At 32.2% G+C, this 15,559-nt stretch overlaps 6 protein-coding genes across 6 annotated transcripts; 4 read left to right on the top strand and 2 right to left on the bottom strand.

Annotated features, from left to right (window-relative positions):
* Window positions 1-687: 687 nt before the first annotated feature.
* GO595_001587 (3'5'-cyclic nucleotide phosphodiesterase family protein) lies at window positions 688-4,413 on the top strand (the record flags this gene model as incomplete). The annotated part of the gene is made up of 1 exon (XM_067914401.1): window positions 688-4,413. One exon carries the CDS (start codon window positions 688-690, stop codon window positions 4,411-4,413), a length of 3,726 nt encoding a protein of 1,241 aa, XP_067778163.1.
* Window positions 4,414-4,442: 29 nt separating this feature from the next.
* Window positions 4,443-4,982, bottom strand: GO595_001586 (uncharacterized protein; the record flags this gene model as incomplete). The annotated part of the gene is made up of 1 exon (XM_067914400.1): window positions 4,443-4,982. One exon carries the CDS (start codon window positions 4,980-4,982, stop codon window positions 4,443-4,445), a length of 540 nt encoding a protein of 179 aa, XP_067778162.1.
* A 244-nt stretch (window positions 4,983-5,226) lies between these two features.
* Window positions 5,227-6,906, bottom strand: GO595_001585 (Ig domain-containing protein; the record flags this gene model as incomplete). The annotated part of the gene is made up of 1 exon (XM_067914399.1): window positions 5,227-6,906. One exon carries the CDS (start codon window positions 6,904-6,906, stop codon window positions 5,227-5,229), a length of 1,680 nt encoding a protein of 559 aa, XP_067778161.1.
* Window positions 6,907-8,991: 2,085 nt separating this feature from the next.
* Window positions 8,992-9,483, top strand: GO595_001584 (MORN repeat protein; the record flags this gene model as incomplete). The annotated part of the gene is made up of 1 exon (XM_067914398.1): window positions 8,992-9,483. One exon carries the CDS (start codon window positions 8,992-8,994, stop codon window positions 9,481-9,483), a length of 492 nt encoding a protein of 163 aa, XP_067778160.1.
* Window positions 9,484-9,748: 265 nt separating this feature from the next.
* Window positions 9,749-11,239, top strand: GO595_001583 (TKL family protein kinase; the record flags this gene model as incomplete). Its single annotated transcript, XM_067914397.1, has 1 exon — window positions 9,749-11,239. One exon carries the CDS (start codon window positions 9,749-9,751, stop codon window positions 11,237-11,239), a length of 1,491 nt encoding a protein of 496 aa, XP_067778159.1.
* A 216-nt stretch (window positions 11,240-11,455) lies between these two features.
* GO595_001582 (26S protease regulatory subunit S10B-like B) lies at window positions 11,456-12,649 on the top strand (the record flags this gene model as incomplete). The annotated part of the gene is made up of 1 exon (XM_067914396.1): window positions 11,456-12,649. One exon carries the CDS (start codon window positions 11,456-11,458, stop codon window positions 12,647-12,649), a length of 1,194 nt encoding a protein of 397 aa, XP_067778158.1.
* Between the last annotated feature and the right edge of the window lie 2,910 nt (window positions 12,650-15,559).

Genomic DNA, 15,559 nt, shown 5'->3' with positions numbered 1-15,559 from the left:
GGGGTGCTTTAATAAATATTCAGCAAACTATTAAAGTACTAAATATTTATCCAATTTACTAATATAAGTCCATTGGAGTTATCAAGAAACAAGCAAAAAAAAAATCAAATTTTAAACGTATGAAATGCGGTTTTGACGCACCAACGCAAATGAACCAGCCTCTATCAAACGAACAAACAGAACTCAAAGAATCTGCTCTTGGAAGACGTATAAGAAAGAGATACAATCAACCAACAAATAACAAATCTGGTTTTGTGTCTGAAAATGAAAAAAAGGATTCGACTCAAGCTGAAGAAATTCAAAATTTTTCAAAAAAGCTCAACGAAATTAGATCCACCAAAACTACTATATCCAACGAAATAGTTGAAGCAGATGAGAATAATGACAAAAATATTTTTATTTTGGTATTTTTTGCTTTTATAAATCTTTTCAAAAAAACCATCCGAGCACTCATTCCTTCATCCAAAGAAAAAGTTAGGCGAAATTCCATCATTATCTTTTTAATATTTGTATCAATGATTTGCATCGGGTACATAATTGATATTGTAAAGAAATCTAAGGTCATTAATGAATAGGTTACTTGTTTGCTTTTTAATTAAATAAATTTTTCCTTTTCTTTTCTTGTTTTGGATTTTTGCACAAATTTTAAAACAGGGCACCCCATAAAGTTCGTTAATTAATCGATTAATGAAACGTTTCTATGATCATATTGCACAAAATGTACCTTACTTTTCACCATCAAAAACGCCAACTAGAACGTCTCGTAATCCAGGTTATAAAAGAGGAACTGTTACTTCTAAAAAGAGAGAAGATTCATTAATTTCACAAAAAAAATCAGATCAGAGAGGAAATAACCAACCTACAAGATTTCCAAAAAGGGCTACGATTTTTGTAAAACCACTTCCAAAAATTCGTCCATCAAATGTAAAAATTACCAGAAATCTATTAAAAGTTGACTTTGATTCAGATAAAAATTCAGACCAACAATCAACGTTTGTAACAACACCTATTCAAACAGAAACTCAAGCAGAAACCAATGATGATAATGGAAATGAACTATCTGATTATTCTGAATTTTTTTCAGATGATAGTTCTGACAGCGGCCCTAGGATAGAAAACATTCATACAATTCAAATTGATAAATCAGATTTTCCAGAAATACCACCATTAGCCACAAATCTTGTTCAATTTCTTGCTACTATACCAGATTCAGCTCCACCATCACTTTCGCCTTATACTTTTTGTGAAGAAGTCAATAGTTTACAAGGTCCAGATTTTGAACAATTTCTTGAAGAAGACACATTAATTCTTAAATCTGCTATTTTAGGGAATCGTTTTAACGAAGACACAATCTATGATTTTTTTATATCACTTTCATCACAACAATTTTCCAAAGCATTTGAAATTGCATTTCATCAATATTTTGAAGTAGCGCAAATCGTACGTCTAATCCAAGACTTATTTACTTCCGAGAGCATTCAAGAATTAGCGTTTAAAATCGAACAAGGCGCCCTGTCACTTTTCGGTTGTCGCACATCAATGTTATGGTATAATATACCATCAGCTAAAATGCTTATAAATCATTCCCGTTTAATGCGGTATCCCCATAAAGTTGGCCTAATTGGGACAGCTGCATCTGAACAACGTCAAGTTGTAGCACCTAATCCTTTAACATCACCATTATTTAGTGAAGAATATGATTATCCATTTTGTGAAGATTCTGATATTATTTTAGCAGAACCTATTATTGATCCAACCACAGATCAATTATATGGCGTCTTAATGTTAATAGATAAAATCCATAAATCAGGAGCTTCTTATATGTATTGGCCACAAAGTGATTTAACATTACTTAATTTTTTTTCGTCAAGACTTTATCGAGTTTTCCGGAAGTTTAATGGCGATATTAAAGAGACTTCAAAGAACTTTCGAATCTTAGCAAAATTAATTTCCAAGCAAACCAATTTTTTTAGTCTTTTATCTACATTAAAGACATTAATTAATGACTTAATCACACCAGAAGATGTTAATATATATTTTAAAGATCCGAAAAACATTTTTTGGTTTGAAACAATAGGAAAGAACATCCAAAAGAAAAGTATTTCTATAAATAAGTCTGGAATTGCCGGTTACATATTTGATCATAAGACATTAGTAAATTGTTCATATGCATGTGAACATAAAGCATATAACTCGGAGATGGATGGTCAATATAAATCACGATCTTTAATTGGGATTCCATTAATATTCAAAGACGAAGTATTTTCTGTTATCATTTGTCGAGCAAAGAAACATATGCCATGTTTTAATACAAAAGATTTACGTAAGTTATCAATAATTGCATTAGGTGCATCACCGACATTAAACTTATCAATGAATTATTACAAAAGAACAAATGATTTACATTTTGCTTTAAGAGTACAAGAGAAATTAGCATCGTTATTACAAACAGCTGAAAGTTTATCACGGCAAACAAGTATTTGTGTATTAGTTGATACAATATTAAAGAACGCATGTAGTTTAATAGGCGCAGAACGTGCATCATTATTTACTATTGATGAAACTAAAACACATTTAATATCAAAAGTAGCGCAAGGTACTGATAAATCATTATTATTACCTATAAACGCTGGTATTGCAGGACATGTAGCTACGACTGGAGAAATCATTAATATCGCTGACGTGTATGAAGATTCACGATTTAATTCTTCGATTGATAAAATGACTGGTTATCGAACGAAAAGTTTATTAACGATTCCAGTCAATGATCAAAATGGTAATATAATTGCTGTCGTACAATTAATGAATAAGTTAAATAGTGAATCATTTAATGATAGTGATGCAGAATTAGCTAAAGCTATGTCAATATTTACTGGTATAGCATTAGCTAATTCGAATGTTATTGAAAGTTCGATTTTATCGACAAAGAAATCACAAGCTTTATTAGATACATTAATTATATTCTTAAGAAGTAAATCAGTTCCAATAATATTACATCATATAATGAATATTACATGCGATCTTTTACAAGCTGAAAGATGTGCAATGTTTTTTATAGATGATAAAAACATGAATTTTAATACAACGTTTTTAAGTGAAGAAGAAAGACAAATTTCAATTGTTAAAGGAAAAGGTATTGTTGGATATGTAGCTAAATATGATATAATATTAAATATACCCGACGCGTATAAAGATAAACGATTTGATCCTTCTGTAGATCAAAAGACTGGCTATAAAACTAAATCGATATTAGCGGTACCTGTTAAATCGAATAATAAAATTGTAGCTGTGATTGAATTAACTAATAAAAACATGATATCAAATGGCGGAATATTTACGAATGAAGATGAAAAGCTTTTAAAGGCTTTCGCTTCATTTGCAGGCGTTGCATTTGATATATATGGAACAAATACTTCTTGTCAATCACTTGCGATAATTTTGTCGAATTTAATATCATCGGAAGAAAGTAAAACTTATTTACCTGCTTCACAAATAATGTTAAAGCCGGAAGAATTAACTAAATACTCTTCGTTTAGATATGACATATCAATGATGAATGAATTAGAACAATTTAAACTTTTGATTTCTTATTTTTATGATTTAAAGTTATCAATCACATTTCAAATTAATAACTTTAAATTAGTTCGTTTCTTATTGACTGTTTACTCTAAGTATACAGAAAACGAATTTTATAATTGGAAAAAAGTGGTTTCAACAGTAAAATTCGTATATTATATAATATCGAATACAAAACTTTCCGAAGTCTTGTCGAAGATCGAAGTTTTAGGATTATTAATCGCTTCGATTTGTCAAGACATTGATCACTCTGCAATTAATAATCAAATGTTAAATGAAGACTCCGAAATTGCGTTTTTGTTCTTATATCGAAATCGGCCAATTGAAGAAATTCATCATTGCGAAGAAACCATTCGAATCATCGAAAAAGAAGAAGAAAACATCTTCGAAAACATCGATATCAATCAACGGAATCAATTGTGGCATTTAATCATTTCGTTGATTTTGTCAACAGATATGTCGCAACACTTTGAAATCGTGTCGAAGTTTAGTAACTTGATTTACCCACAAATGATTTTGAACTTGAACTCCGTCCACCATAGAGTGCTGTTACTGAAAATGGTATTAAAATGCGCAAGTTTATACCCAACAACTCAATCTTTCCAAAGTTATGAAAAATGGACGTATCAACTAAATAAAATTAACGGTAAAAATGAAAGCGATTTGTTGATCGCACAGGAACAAATCGCTTTCTTATTGTTCATCGCTAACCCCGCGTTCTTTTCGTTGGCACAAGCATTGCCGCAAATTATGCCAACCGTCGATCAGTTAAATTGTAATTTGGAAATGTGGAAAAAAAAGGCAAACGACTTAAAAGAAAAAAATGTTAATCAATAAAATGTGTTTATTTTTGGTTTAAATGATTTTTAACAAAATGAAAATCCGCCGCCAAACCCAGGAGGATCAAAACCGCCGCCTCGCGGGCCGCCCCGTGGAAACCCGGGTGGGTTGAAACCGCCCCGCGGGCCACCCCGAGGTGGGGGCAGCCCAGGTAAAGAGTGATCGTCTTCGAATCCTGGGGGCGGGTCAATCATTCCCATTGCTACCATTTGGTCATAATCACCACGTGGGTTTTGAACCATTAATGGTGATCGTTGCCTTGGTTGCCTAAGACCACCTTGTCCATCTATACCATAAAAAGGTGAATTTGGACTTCCAATTGGTGGTGCTTGACCAGGAGGTGCAAAATCTCGAAGTGGACTAGGATCACGTCGATCTTGATATATTTGTGGCCTTCGCATATCATGTGGTTCTACACCTGGTTCAATTTGTCCATATAAGTCTGGATTATCAGGAAAATCAATATATCTTCTTTCATTTGGCGTTCTTCCGTCAACGTGTTGTCCTGGAATTGTTGGATCTCCGTTTGGATGTGGCAGAGAAGGATCATTTCCTTGAGGTTTCATGTGAATAAATGAAATTTTGGAAATTTTGCCATTTTTTTGATAACCTTTTGAAAACGACGGTTTACACGACTGAAAAAACCTGCACAAAAAGTCATATTTTGAAGTCATTTTGATCGTTTATCTCACAGCTTTAATTTTATCTCGATCGAAATCTAATACATTATTATCATCTGTAATTATCATTTTCCTCATTTATGTAAAATTTATAAACAAACAAAAAAGTTTTATTCATTATATATATGGACTATATCCAGTTATCATTTTCGTTATTTACAACATCAGTTAAGTTTAAATCGATTTCTTGGTTCTCTTGAACATGTCCAGTGGAAGGGCTTTTTGCTGTTGTGGTCACATCGTAGTTTGAAGAACTTATTTCCTTTTCCTTTTTTTTTCCTTTTTTAACCAAGAAAATGACCATTCCAATCATGACCAACACGAAAGCAAACGAACCGCAAATTATTCCAATCAAAACTTTAGAACTTATTTTATCTGTCTTTTCAACATTAATGAACACTAATATGTAGAAGCCAAAATAATAAGATTTCTCCAAATAGGAATACGAAATAAAATCATATTCGTAATAAATTAATTGCGTATTTGATAATATTTCCAAATATGTGTTTTCAGAATGATAATATGTGAACGAATTAATAAATGAATCTATGATATGAATAGTCTTAAGTGTTATTGAATTTGTATATGTTATTTTGTAGAGAAGTGTAAACGTATGTGATAAAGATGCGCCAACAGGAAGCGATGGTGTAAATGCGTTCGATTGAGTATACGTATGACTTTGCGAAAATGCATTCGACTTTGTATATGTATTCGAATTAGTGTATGTATTCGATTGACTGTATGTATTCGATTCGGAAAATGTCAATGTCGAAGTCTCTTTATACAAGAAGAAGTGCGATGTGTCACTTAATGCTTCATAGTTGTCAATTGACGCAACATGGACATAAAGATCGCCGTCTCGGATATCTGAGATGGTGCCGTTCGTTGTTTTGGTGGCGTTTGTGCTATCTTTCGTAATGTTTGTGCTTTCGTTTTCATCAATAATGTAATAATATTTTTCGACATATGTGGTGAGATTAAATTGAACTGGCGATGATTCACATAATTTAGTTCCATTTGTTGCATTGCCAATAACTTTATAATTAATGCTTTCAGTGATATAATTATTATCTGTGCTGATTTCAACTGATCTTTTGCCTTCAATTCGTGTAATATTTGGTGGATTTAATTTCGGCGGCTCGACTGAATTATCATACGAATACTGAAGTGGTGTTCGCTGATATAAATAGTAAATAGTATTCGTAAGAAGCTGTCGCTCATATAATGTTGCACTAGCTAATGTATGTCCTGTCTGAATCATTGCAGTGTTTTTATATGTAGTTAAGTAATAGTGCGGATTACCATATCTTACCTCTGAATACCCATCAAGTTCCCATGGATATGATTCGGCTTCTGTAAAATTTTTATTAGTTCCAGTAGCAAATTCGCCTAATTCAGCCCAAACATCGCCAAATGCTGCATTTGAATTCGTATGCGTTTGACTTATTGGCAAAACGCCATTTGGAATGTTGTATGGATAGTTAGTAACTAAACCTCGATTTGTAACTTTGAATTCATTTGAGTAATGTTCCCAGCTTGAACTAAGTGTACCTGGAGAGCAATAACCAGATACAGAGCATGGCTCCGTCCCAAGTTTAATTCCGAATTTGTCTGCAATTTGTCCATAGCCAAAAGAGTTCCCATAAAAATAACCAATTACATCGTGACCAAATAAAACACCATAGCCAAGATCAATATATTGCGAAACGCGTTGAACTGTTTCGCTGTATGGTTGGCAATAAGGCCCGCCATTCGAATCCATGATACCAATTACAATGATATCATAATTTTTCATACTTTCTAAACTCATCGATTCAAAATCACTACTTGAGATTGGTGTAACATTTATAATTTCGTCTTGTGATTCGAAGTTTGTTCCTAAGCTTTCATAACTATAATTTGTTCCATTATATATATAATAACCTCCTTCGATCCAAACTTTAAGAACAGCAGAAAGTGGAAGTGTTATATTTACTGTTGGTTGTGATTTATATACAAAATTGACTTTAGTACTTGTATTTGGATATACATTAAGTACTTTGATACTTTTTGTTGTGTTGAAATCAAATGTGCTAAGTGGTTTCCAATTTGATCCATTTTTTTGAGAAAAAACTGAATATATTAAATCTGGTGATGATTGACCTGTCCAATTTAGTAAAACATGATTATTCTCATATTTGACTTGGAGACCAACTTCATTTGCTCTGATAAGAGATGCAAAAATTAAAAATAGTGTGTAAAATTTAAATTGATTTTTTTCGAGTACCTTAAAAAACAAATGGCCAAGTAACACATTTTGTAACCAAAGCTTTTTTACAGTGCATGAGATTAAAAAAACATAATTCGATGATTTTTTCCTGCAAAACATGTCAGCTTGCCCAATTGGGGAGCTTGAATTTTTGAATTAAATATTTTTTTTAGCACCGGAAAATTTATTTAAAATTTGGTTCACTTTTTGCCAAAACACATGATTGAATGGTTGTAAAACATTTTGATCTACACCAAATCATCGAGCCCACAAAAGCTTTGTTTGCAAAAACACTTCACTTCACCTTTCATTTTTGACACTTTTCAAAAATCTTTTTCATCGGTATCTGATATCAGACATTGTTGATTCATTAAATCAATCAATGCATCATATTGGGGTATTTTATTAGAAATTATTGATGATTTTGACGATAATGAAGAATGGAATCATTTTTCACGTAACACAATTGATCCACTTATTCTTCAAATAGAAAAATCATGGTAATTTACCACTTTCATCGGAATATGATTTCTCAGATAATAGTGATTCATTTGATATAGACTTTATAGAAGATGAATCACCAATTAGACCCAATGATAACAGTGAACCATCACATAAATATTAAGAAGAAGAAGAAGAAGAAACGACAGAAGATTTCCATTGGTCATTAACAGAATTAATACCAAAAACGAACATCTCCAAACCTATTGACATTAAATTATTATCAACATTACAACGTAAGAAGCCAATTGGCTTTATGAAGTTTTCATCAGATAATAAATATCTTGCGATGTATTGTATTTGATGGATGACTTGAAATGTTAATGTTTCCATCATTAACTATCATCTTTAAAGTTATAATACGATCTCATTTAATATCGACCTTTTTTATAACAAAAGTTGCGTAATTAAATATTATTTCGACAATGAAACAAATATCATCATATAACAAAACGCAATTTGAAGCAACTTATACTACGTTTTCTAATCAATCTGATGTTATGAAGATGGTGGCATTGATATATAATATTAATAACAATATAATTGTAAGAAAATAGTCCAATAACTTGTTTAACAATGTTTTACAAAAAAAATTTCGCGTCTTCAGAAGAAACAGTCGTAAAACTTATAAATAATTATGAAAATAATATCTGACAGAGTTATACTGCAACTTTTGTGGCTTTGGACACAAACAATAATTTGCACATTCAATACCGAAATATGTTCGCTTCTTAGGGAATGGATTGCAAGTTAAGAGTTTGGGAAATTGAGGATTTGGAAAAGAAATAACTTTTAAATATTTATGTGTTCGAATTTTTTATCATAAAGAACTTGTAACGATATTTTGTTTGTGATATTTTTTTATAAACGTTCCATTTCACTTTGTAACTTTTTAATGACAAATATCATTAGACAAACATATATATGCACACCTTCAGGGAGTTTGACAAAAAAGATTGTACATCTTTTAATAACAAACCTTTGAATTCTTTTTATAGATGGAAGACATATCCATGTACATTGATGCTCAATCAAAACGATCAATTTCAGCACAATTTTACTAACCGTTGGTATCTGGAACGATAATCTTAGTTCTTTTCACTTTTCTTGTAAGTACAGAAAAAGAGACAGAAAATCCGTTAAATAATGCCTCCCAAACCATCTACAAGCGAACAACAAAATCGTCCACCTGCAAAAAAAAATGTAGCTAAGGGCAAAACACATGGGTATGAATTTGATCCTCCACCGCCAAATGCAGGAGAAGGAATTTTTACTCATCGTGCTACATTAGCAAAATATGAAGGACAATGGCAACGCTTTGGGGGAAAAATGAAACGCCATGGGACGGGAATTTATACAGATGGTGGTGCAACATATGACGGTGAATTTGTTGAAGATCAATACCAAGGATATGGTGTTTATACAGCAATTGATGGTTCTGTTTATAAAGGTGAATGGAAGTCAGGAAAAATGCATGGACATGGAATATATACATGGCCGGATGGATCATTTTTTGAAGGCGAATGGGAAAATGGAAAAATGGAAGGGCCGGGAACATACACAGACAAAGATAAAAATGTCTGGAAAGGTACGTGGCATGAAGGAGAAGCAGAATTAAAAAATCTTCCAATTTCATGATCACAAAAAAGTAAATGAAGAACCATTTCAAAAAAAAGCAAACCACAAATTAATCAATGTTGAATTAAAATGCTTCTAAGGCAGCAACAAGAAGAATAACCGTTTTTTTCCGGTGTACACCAGCAATTCAAAAATGGTTGAAGTCCAACGGTTTTTCCACTTTTTCCAAACATTTTGATTCAATTTCATCAAAAAGGCAAGTCGATAGGGCTGTTTTTATGTAAAGCATTTAATATTTTCATTAACCTTTTTATTCAGAAAAGAAATGACAAAGAAATACATCCCGAGTCAAGAAATCAAAAAGGCAGTTGATTTAGCGAATCTTGGATCAGAAGAGTACAAAAAATGCAATTTTGACTCTTCTTTAGATTATTTCAATAAATCACAATTAGTTTATCAATCAATTTTAAATCGTGAAAAAAATAATAAAGAACTCACAATAAAGTTGCTTGGGCAGCTTGAAACAGTCAGGAAAAGGATCCAAATGGTCAAAATCAAAATGAAGGGTCAAGATCTAACATCAACACAAGCGCCAACCCAATCAACCACAGATTATCAACATACTCAACCACCAGTGTATTCACAGACAATCCAATCTCAAAATCCAACAATACCTACTTATCAATCTCAGCCAACATATCCACAAGCATCTCCTTCCATTCAGTATCCCGCGGTTCCACCACAGCAGCAACCACCACCACAGCAACAACAGCAGCAACCACAATTATATCCAAGTCCTCAGCCATCACCATCCGTTCAATACTCTACAACTCCACAACCTCAATATCCCACTCCACCACAACCACAAGAGACGCATGAAAAGGAGAAAGAGAAAGTACCCAAGACCAAAGTTGAACATCATTTTCTTCATGAAAAAATCATTGATCTAAAAAATTACACCACCATACGTCAATTAGGCAAAGGTTCTTATGGCGATGTCTTTCTTGTTCGGGAGAACAGCACCGGGAACCTATTTGCTGCCAAACATATTTTTGTTGATATCATAACATCATTTGATCAGATCCAATTTTTGCGCGAAGTTGAACTTCTTGCGTTTGCAAGTCATCCGGCAGTTCTTCATCTTCATGGGCTCACACTTAAGGCATCAGCTGAAGATCCATCTCCAGTGATTCTTACTGAATATTTGCCGAATGGTTCTTTGCAAGATTACATTGATCAAAATCGAGTTAGTGATCCAACATTTAAGATGATAGTCCTTTATGGCATTGCAGAAGCGATGCGTTACATTCATTCTAAGTTAGGAATTGTTCATCGCGACTTAAAGCCTGCGAATGTTTTAATGACATCTAATAACGAACCTGTCGTATGTGATTTCGGGTTCTCAAAATTAATGGTAAATGAAAAAGAGAAAATGAGGCAGTCCCAAATGGTCGGATCGCCTATTTATATGGCGCCTGAACTGTTACAAGGAGCCGAATATAACGGATCGGCGGACGTTTACTCGTACGGGGTGGTCATGTCGGAGGTTTTGACAGGGGCACCCGCATTCGGGGACGTTAAGTCGATGGGTGAATTGGTGATGAAGGTGTGTCAAGGAGTGAGACCAGATGTTCCTTATGATACGCCAAAGGAATTCCTTGGATTGTTGGATAGATGTTGGAGTGGTGTGACAGAGAATAGACCGAGCTTTAAGGACATTTCAAAATTCTTCAGGGCAAATGTTGGATTATTCCCTGGTGTTAACGTAGCTGCCTTTAATAACTATGTTCAGAAATTAAAAAAGGAAAAGATGTAAAAAATGAATAATAAACACACATGAATGGCAGTCAATTCAAACATAAAAAAATAATTTTTCTGTTTGTTTACTATGAGTTTTTTTGATTGTTAGATGAAAAAATACGAGTTGAGATAAACGAGAAATTTAATAAGAAATTTATAGTTGGCCAGATAACTATAATTGGCAAAACCGCTTTATTTGTATACCAATTTGCGGTTATTTTAGTGTTGCAGAATGACTGAGAACAATGATGCGCCTGTTGTTGATGAACATGAAGAAGCTATGAAAGAATATACTTCAAAACTAATTAGAATGACTAAGCTTGAAGCTGAAATCAAGGAAAGAGGTTTAGCCGTACAAACAGCTCAAGCAGAATTAGACGAAACTGAAAGACAAATTAATGCTATGCATTCAGTTGGACAAAAGATTGCAGAAATCTACAGAATTCTTGACGGCGAAAGATACATTGTTAAAATAGAAGGTGATGATAGATTTGTTGTTAAAGCAAGATCACGACTTGACCCATCTTTATTAACAATCGGTAGACGTGTTACCCTTGATACTGCTACTCGTACTATTATGCATGCACTTCCACGTCAAGTTGATCCACAAGTATATCATATGACCACTGAAGATCCTGGAAACGTCAAATATTCTGACGTTGGTGGTCTTGGTGATCAAATCAACGAAATCCGTGAAATCATTGAACTTCCACTTGTTAATCCCGAAATTTTTGTTCGAGTTGGAGTCAAAGCGCCTAAAGGAGCCTTATTATATGGTCCTCCTGGTACAGGAAAAACACTTATAGCACGTGCCATCGCCTCCAGCACCAAAGCATCCTTCCTTAAAGTTGTATCCACCAATTTAATTGGAAGTTACATTGGTGAATCAGCACGTCTTATTCGTGAAATGTTCAAATATGCACGAGAACACCAGCCGTGCATTATCTTTATTGATGAGATTGATGCGCTTGGCCAACGGCGTATGGGTGATGGGCAATCGAACGATAGAGAAATCCAGCGAACGTTAATGGAACTTTTGTCGCAAATGGACGGTTTTTCATCGACTTCACAAGTGAAGGTGGTTATGGCGACTAACCGCCCTGATGTTTTGGATCCAGCGCTGTTACGTCCTGGAAGGTTAGATAGGAAAATAGAGATTCCTTTGCCGAACGAACAAGGAAGATTAGAGATATTGAAAATACATGCGAGAAATTTGAATGTTGAGGGCGATATAGATTTTGATGCTATTGTGAAATTATCAGAAGGATTTAATGGAGCAGACTTGAGAAATGTATGTACAGAGGCTGGATTATTCGCACTGAGAGAAGGAAGAGAAAGTGTAAATAATGATAACTTTATGAAGGCAGTAAGAACTGTGAAGCAAACAAAGAGTCTCGAGTCGGAACTCCATTACAATAAAATTTGATTGATAAACATCTTTGGTATTCATAAGAATAATACTCTTTGCATTTGCTTCTAAACTTGTGCGTATTTCTCAAATAAGTTACAGTTTTATATGTTATTCTTTTATATATTGGAATATAAATTTGCTTTCACCATAAAATTTCTTTATGCAACCTTGAAATGACGTATCTAAATATTTACTAAATATAGTAAAAATAAAGATTAATACTAATAGTCAAACGTAATCGAATTTTTAATTTTTTATATATAACCACAAAAATTTAGCAAACATAGTGTTGCTTTATTAGTAAATCAGTCAGACTTTTGTATATCCATCATTGATGGTATCTTAATGTTGTTCTTGAGCGCTTTTAACATATCCAAAATTTGTTTAGAAATTGAATCCCAATCCAACTCTGAAAGGCCATATAAAATTATGTAATATGCTTGAACTAAGTGTGCAGCCAGAAAAGCAATATGTCTTAAAGAGCTTAAAAAGCTTTTGTGGATCAGTAATGAAATAAATCGAATTAATGCTTCAGGTGAAATGAGAAACTGTACAATTGTGTGCAGCCATGTTAGTTTTCCTTTTGTCATAATATTAACAATTAAAATTATTTGACTTATTAAAAAGAAAAAATTAGGTGCAAAAAAAATCAAATTTGCAAAAGACAATGCAGCTGATATAAGGTTCGTTTCCTCCAACGCTGAGCAGATAAGAAAATACAAAGTTCCTACTAAAGAAAATGCAATATTGAAGCCATTATAATATCCTGCTGCACACAATGACCCAAATGCTGCGAATACTTCAATCACAAAAACTGCAATTGTAATATACCAGAACCAATCAGAAAATGCTTTTGTGTCTACTGGCATTAAAAAATGATTGTCTCATTGGCATTTTTTTTTTTACCGATCAAATTGCAAACGGTTTGGTCGAGCTCAAAAAACAATTTTTTGAATCAAATTTTCTAATATCTTTGAAAAAGTAATAATTATTGAATGATTATTCAAAGTGTGAAAAATTTTTCAGTGAAATTTAAATTATTGTTATAATTAATTGAATACTTTATATAGTCGAAATTCTTTATGAACTAATTGTAAATTACTCATTGTTTCTGTTATAACATGCACTTGTAATAAAACTGAAGTATTCTCACTGACAACATATTAGAAACTACCACCGAAATACGCAATTTGTATGTGAGCCGGTTTGGAAAAAAAATGAAACATCTTTCAATAAAAATTTCTATACGTAAAGCAGATAATGTTTTATTCTTTTTTGATTGTTTTTATACCATCTTCATTATCAGTGTTTTTAACCTTTGGTGTAAGGGGATTATGTGTTGAAATTATCTCTTTCAATTCTGCAATTAGGTTCATTATTTCTTTTTGAATTGTTGCCCAATTTGTTGATTCCTTATAAATACGGTATATTCTATAATCGTGAGCAAGGAATGCAGCCATAAAAACAATATGTCTCAAAGAGATAAGTTTATCTACAGTGAAATTAGAGATAAATCTAAGAAGTGCTTCAGGTATAATCAGGACTGTTGAAACAACATATAGGCCTTCCATTCTTCCGTCAAGTAATACATTACCAAATAAAATTAGTTGGCTAATTAAGAAGAAAAAATTAGGTACATGACAAATTAAATTAGCAAAGAACAAAGCAGATGAGATAAGGTTTGATTTTTCAGCAACAGAACATACAAGAAAATAGATAGCACCAATTAGAGAAAATGTAATATTGAAACCATTATAATATTTTGGTGAACATAATGATTCAAACGCAGCAAAGACTTCGATTATCAAAATGATTAGTGTGACACTTCGGAAATCATTCGAACCTTTCATCAGCTGACACAATAAAAATGCCAATGAATAATTTCATGTCATATGCCATAATAACGGTTGTAAAAGTGCTGCATTAAAACAATTATGAAACATCTAATTCTAGTTGCATTGTAAACACTTTCTATAAGCAAGTGTTTGGGGTCGGTGAATCAAATATTTGAAATGAGTGTTTTAAAAAATAATGCAAATAAAAGAAGAGAAATCTGAAACTTGGGTCTACTAAATTGAATTAATACTGTAATACATTCATTCTTCTTGTATAATACAATTGTAAGTCTTAAATAACTTTGAGAGACATTAATAGTTTTTGAATATAAATATGATATGGATATTTTTGTAATGTTTAGGTTCTTCAATTATTGAAGTTTTAAAATCAATCTGATACAAAGTTATTCTCAAAGTTTAGAACATACATAAAATCATGTGGATTATCGATGAATGAAAGATTATTAAATATTATGTGATCAACATTATAACAACTTGGATTATAGGAAAAGCATTTATAGGATCAATCAGGACAATATTTATATTTAACATACTTCATTAATTTTAATCACTAAGTAGATATCCAAATAAATGAGATAAATTATGAGGAAAAATTATTTGGTTAATATTCAAAGAAAAGAAGAAGATATACACAAAAATAATCCCAATATCATTGAAGTCTTTACTAGTTACATTTATGACATTCGGACACAAGAAGCATATTATCTTATAGGGAAAATGGTAACACAAAAATTAATTAATGTAAATATGGCAAAAAGTTTTTTTAGAAAAAATATTTTGTCCACTATCAACCAAAATTAAACATAAGAAAATATAAAAATGATCCAAATTTTAAAAACTATGAGCAACTTTCAAAGAACAATTGGGAACTTCATAAGAAATTAAATAAAGAAGGAGTTAATCCAAATGAAATAGCAAAAATAATTCGAAATGATGAAATAGAAAAACTTCAAGAAACAACATCACAAACAAATTTTGATTTTAATCAAATCATTAAACCATCGCTTTATGAAAGATGTGACTTTATTAATACAAAAAATGTTACATTAATTGATTATGCAGCATTTTT

The sequence above is a fragment of the Histomonas meleagridis genome (genome assembly GCF_020186115.1).
Source record: "Histomonas meleagridis strain 2922-C6/04-10x chromosome Unknown contig_146, whole genome shotgun sequence".
NCBI lineage: Eukaryota > Parabasalia > Tritrichomonadida > Dientamoebidae > Histomonas > Histomonas meleagridis.
The sequence above is the reverse complement of the archived record's forward strand: the minus strand, read 5'-3'. Positions and strand labels throughout refer to the sequence as shown.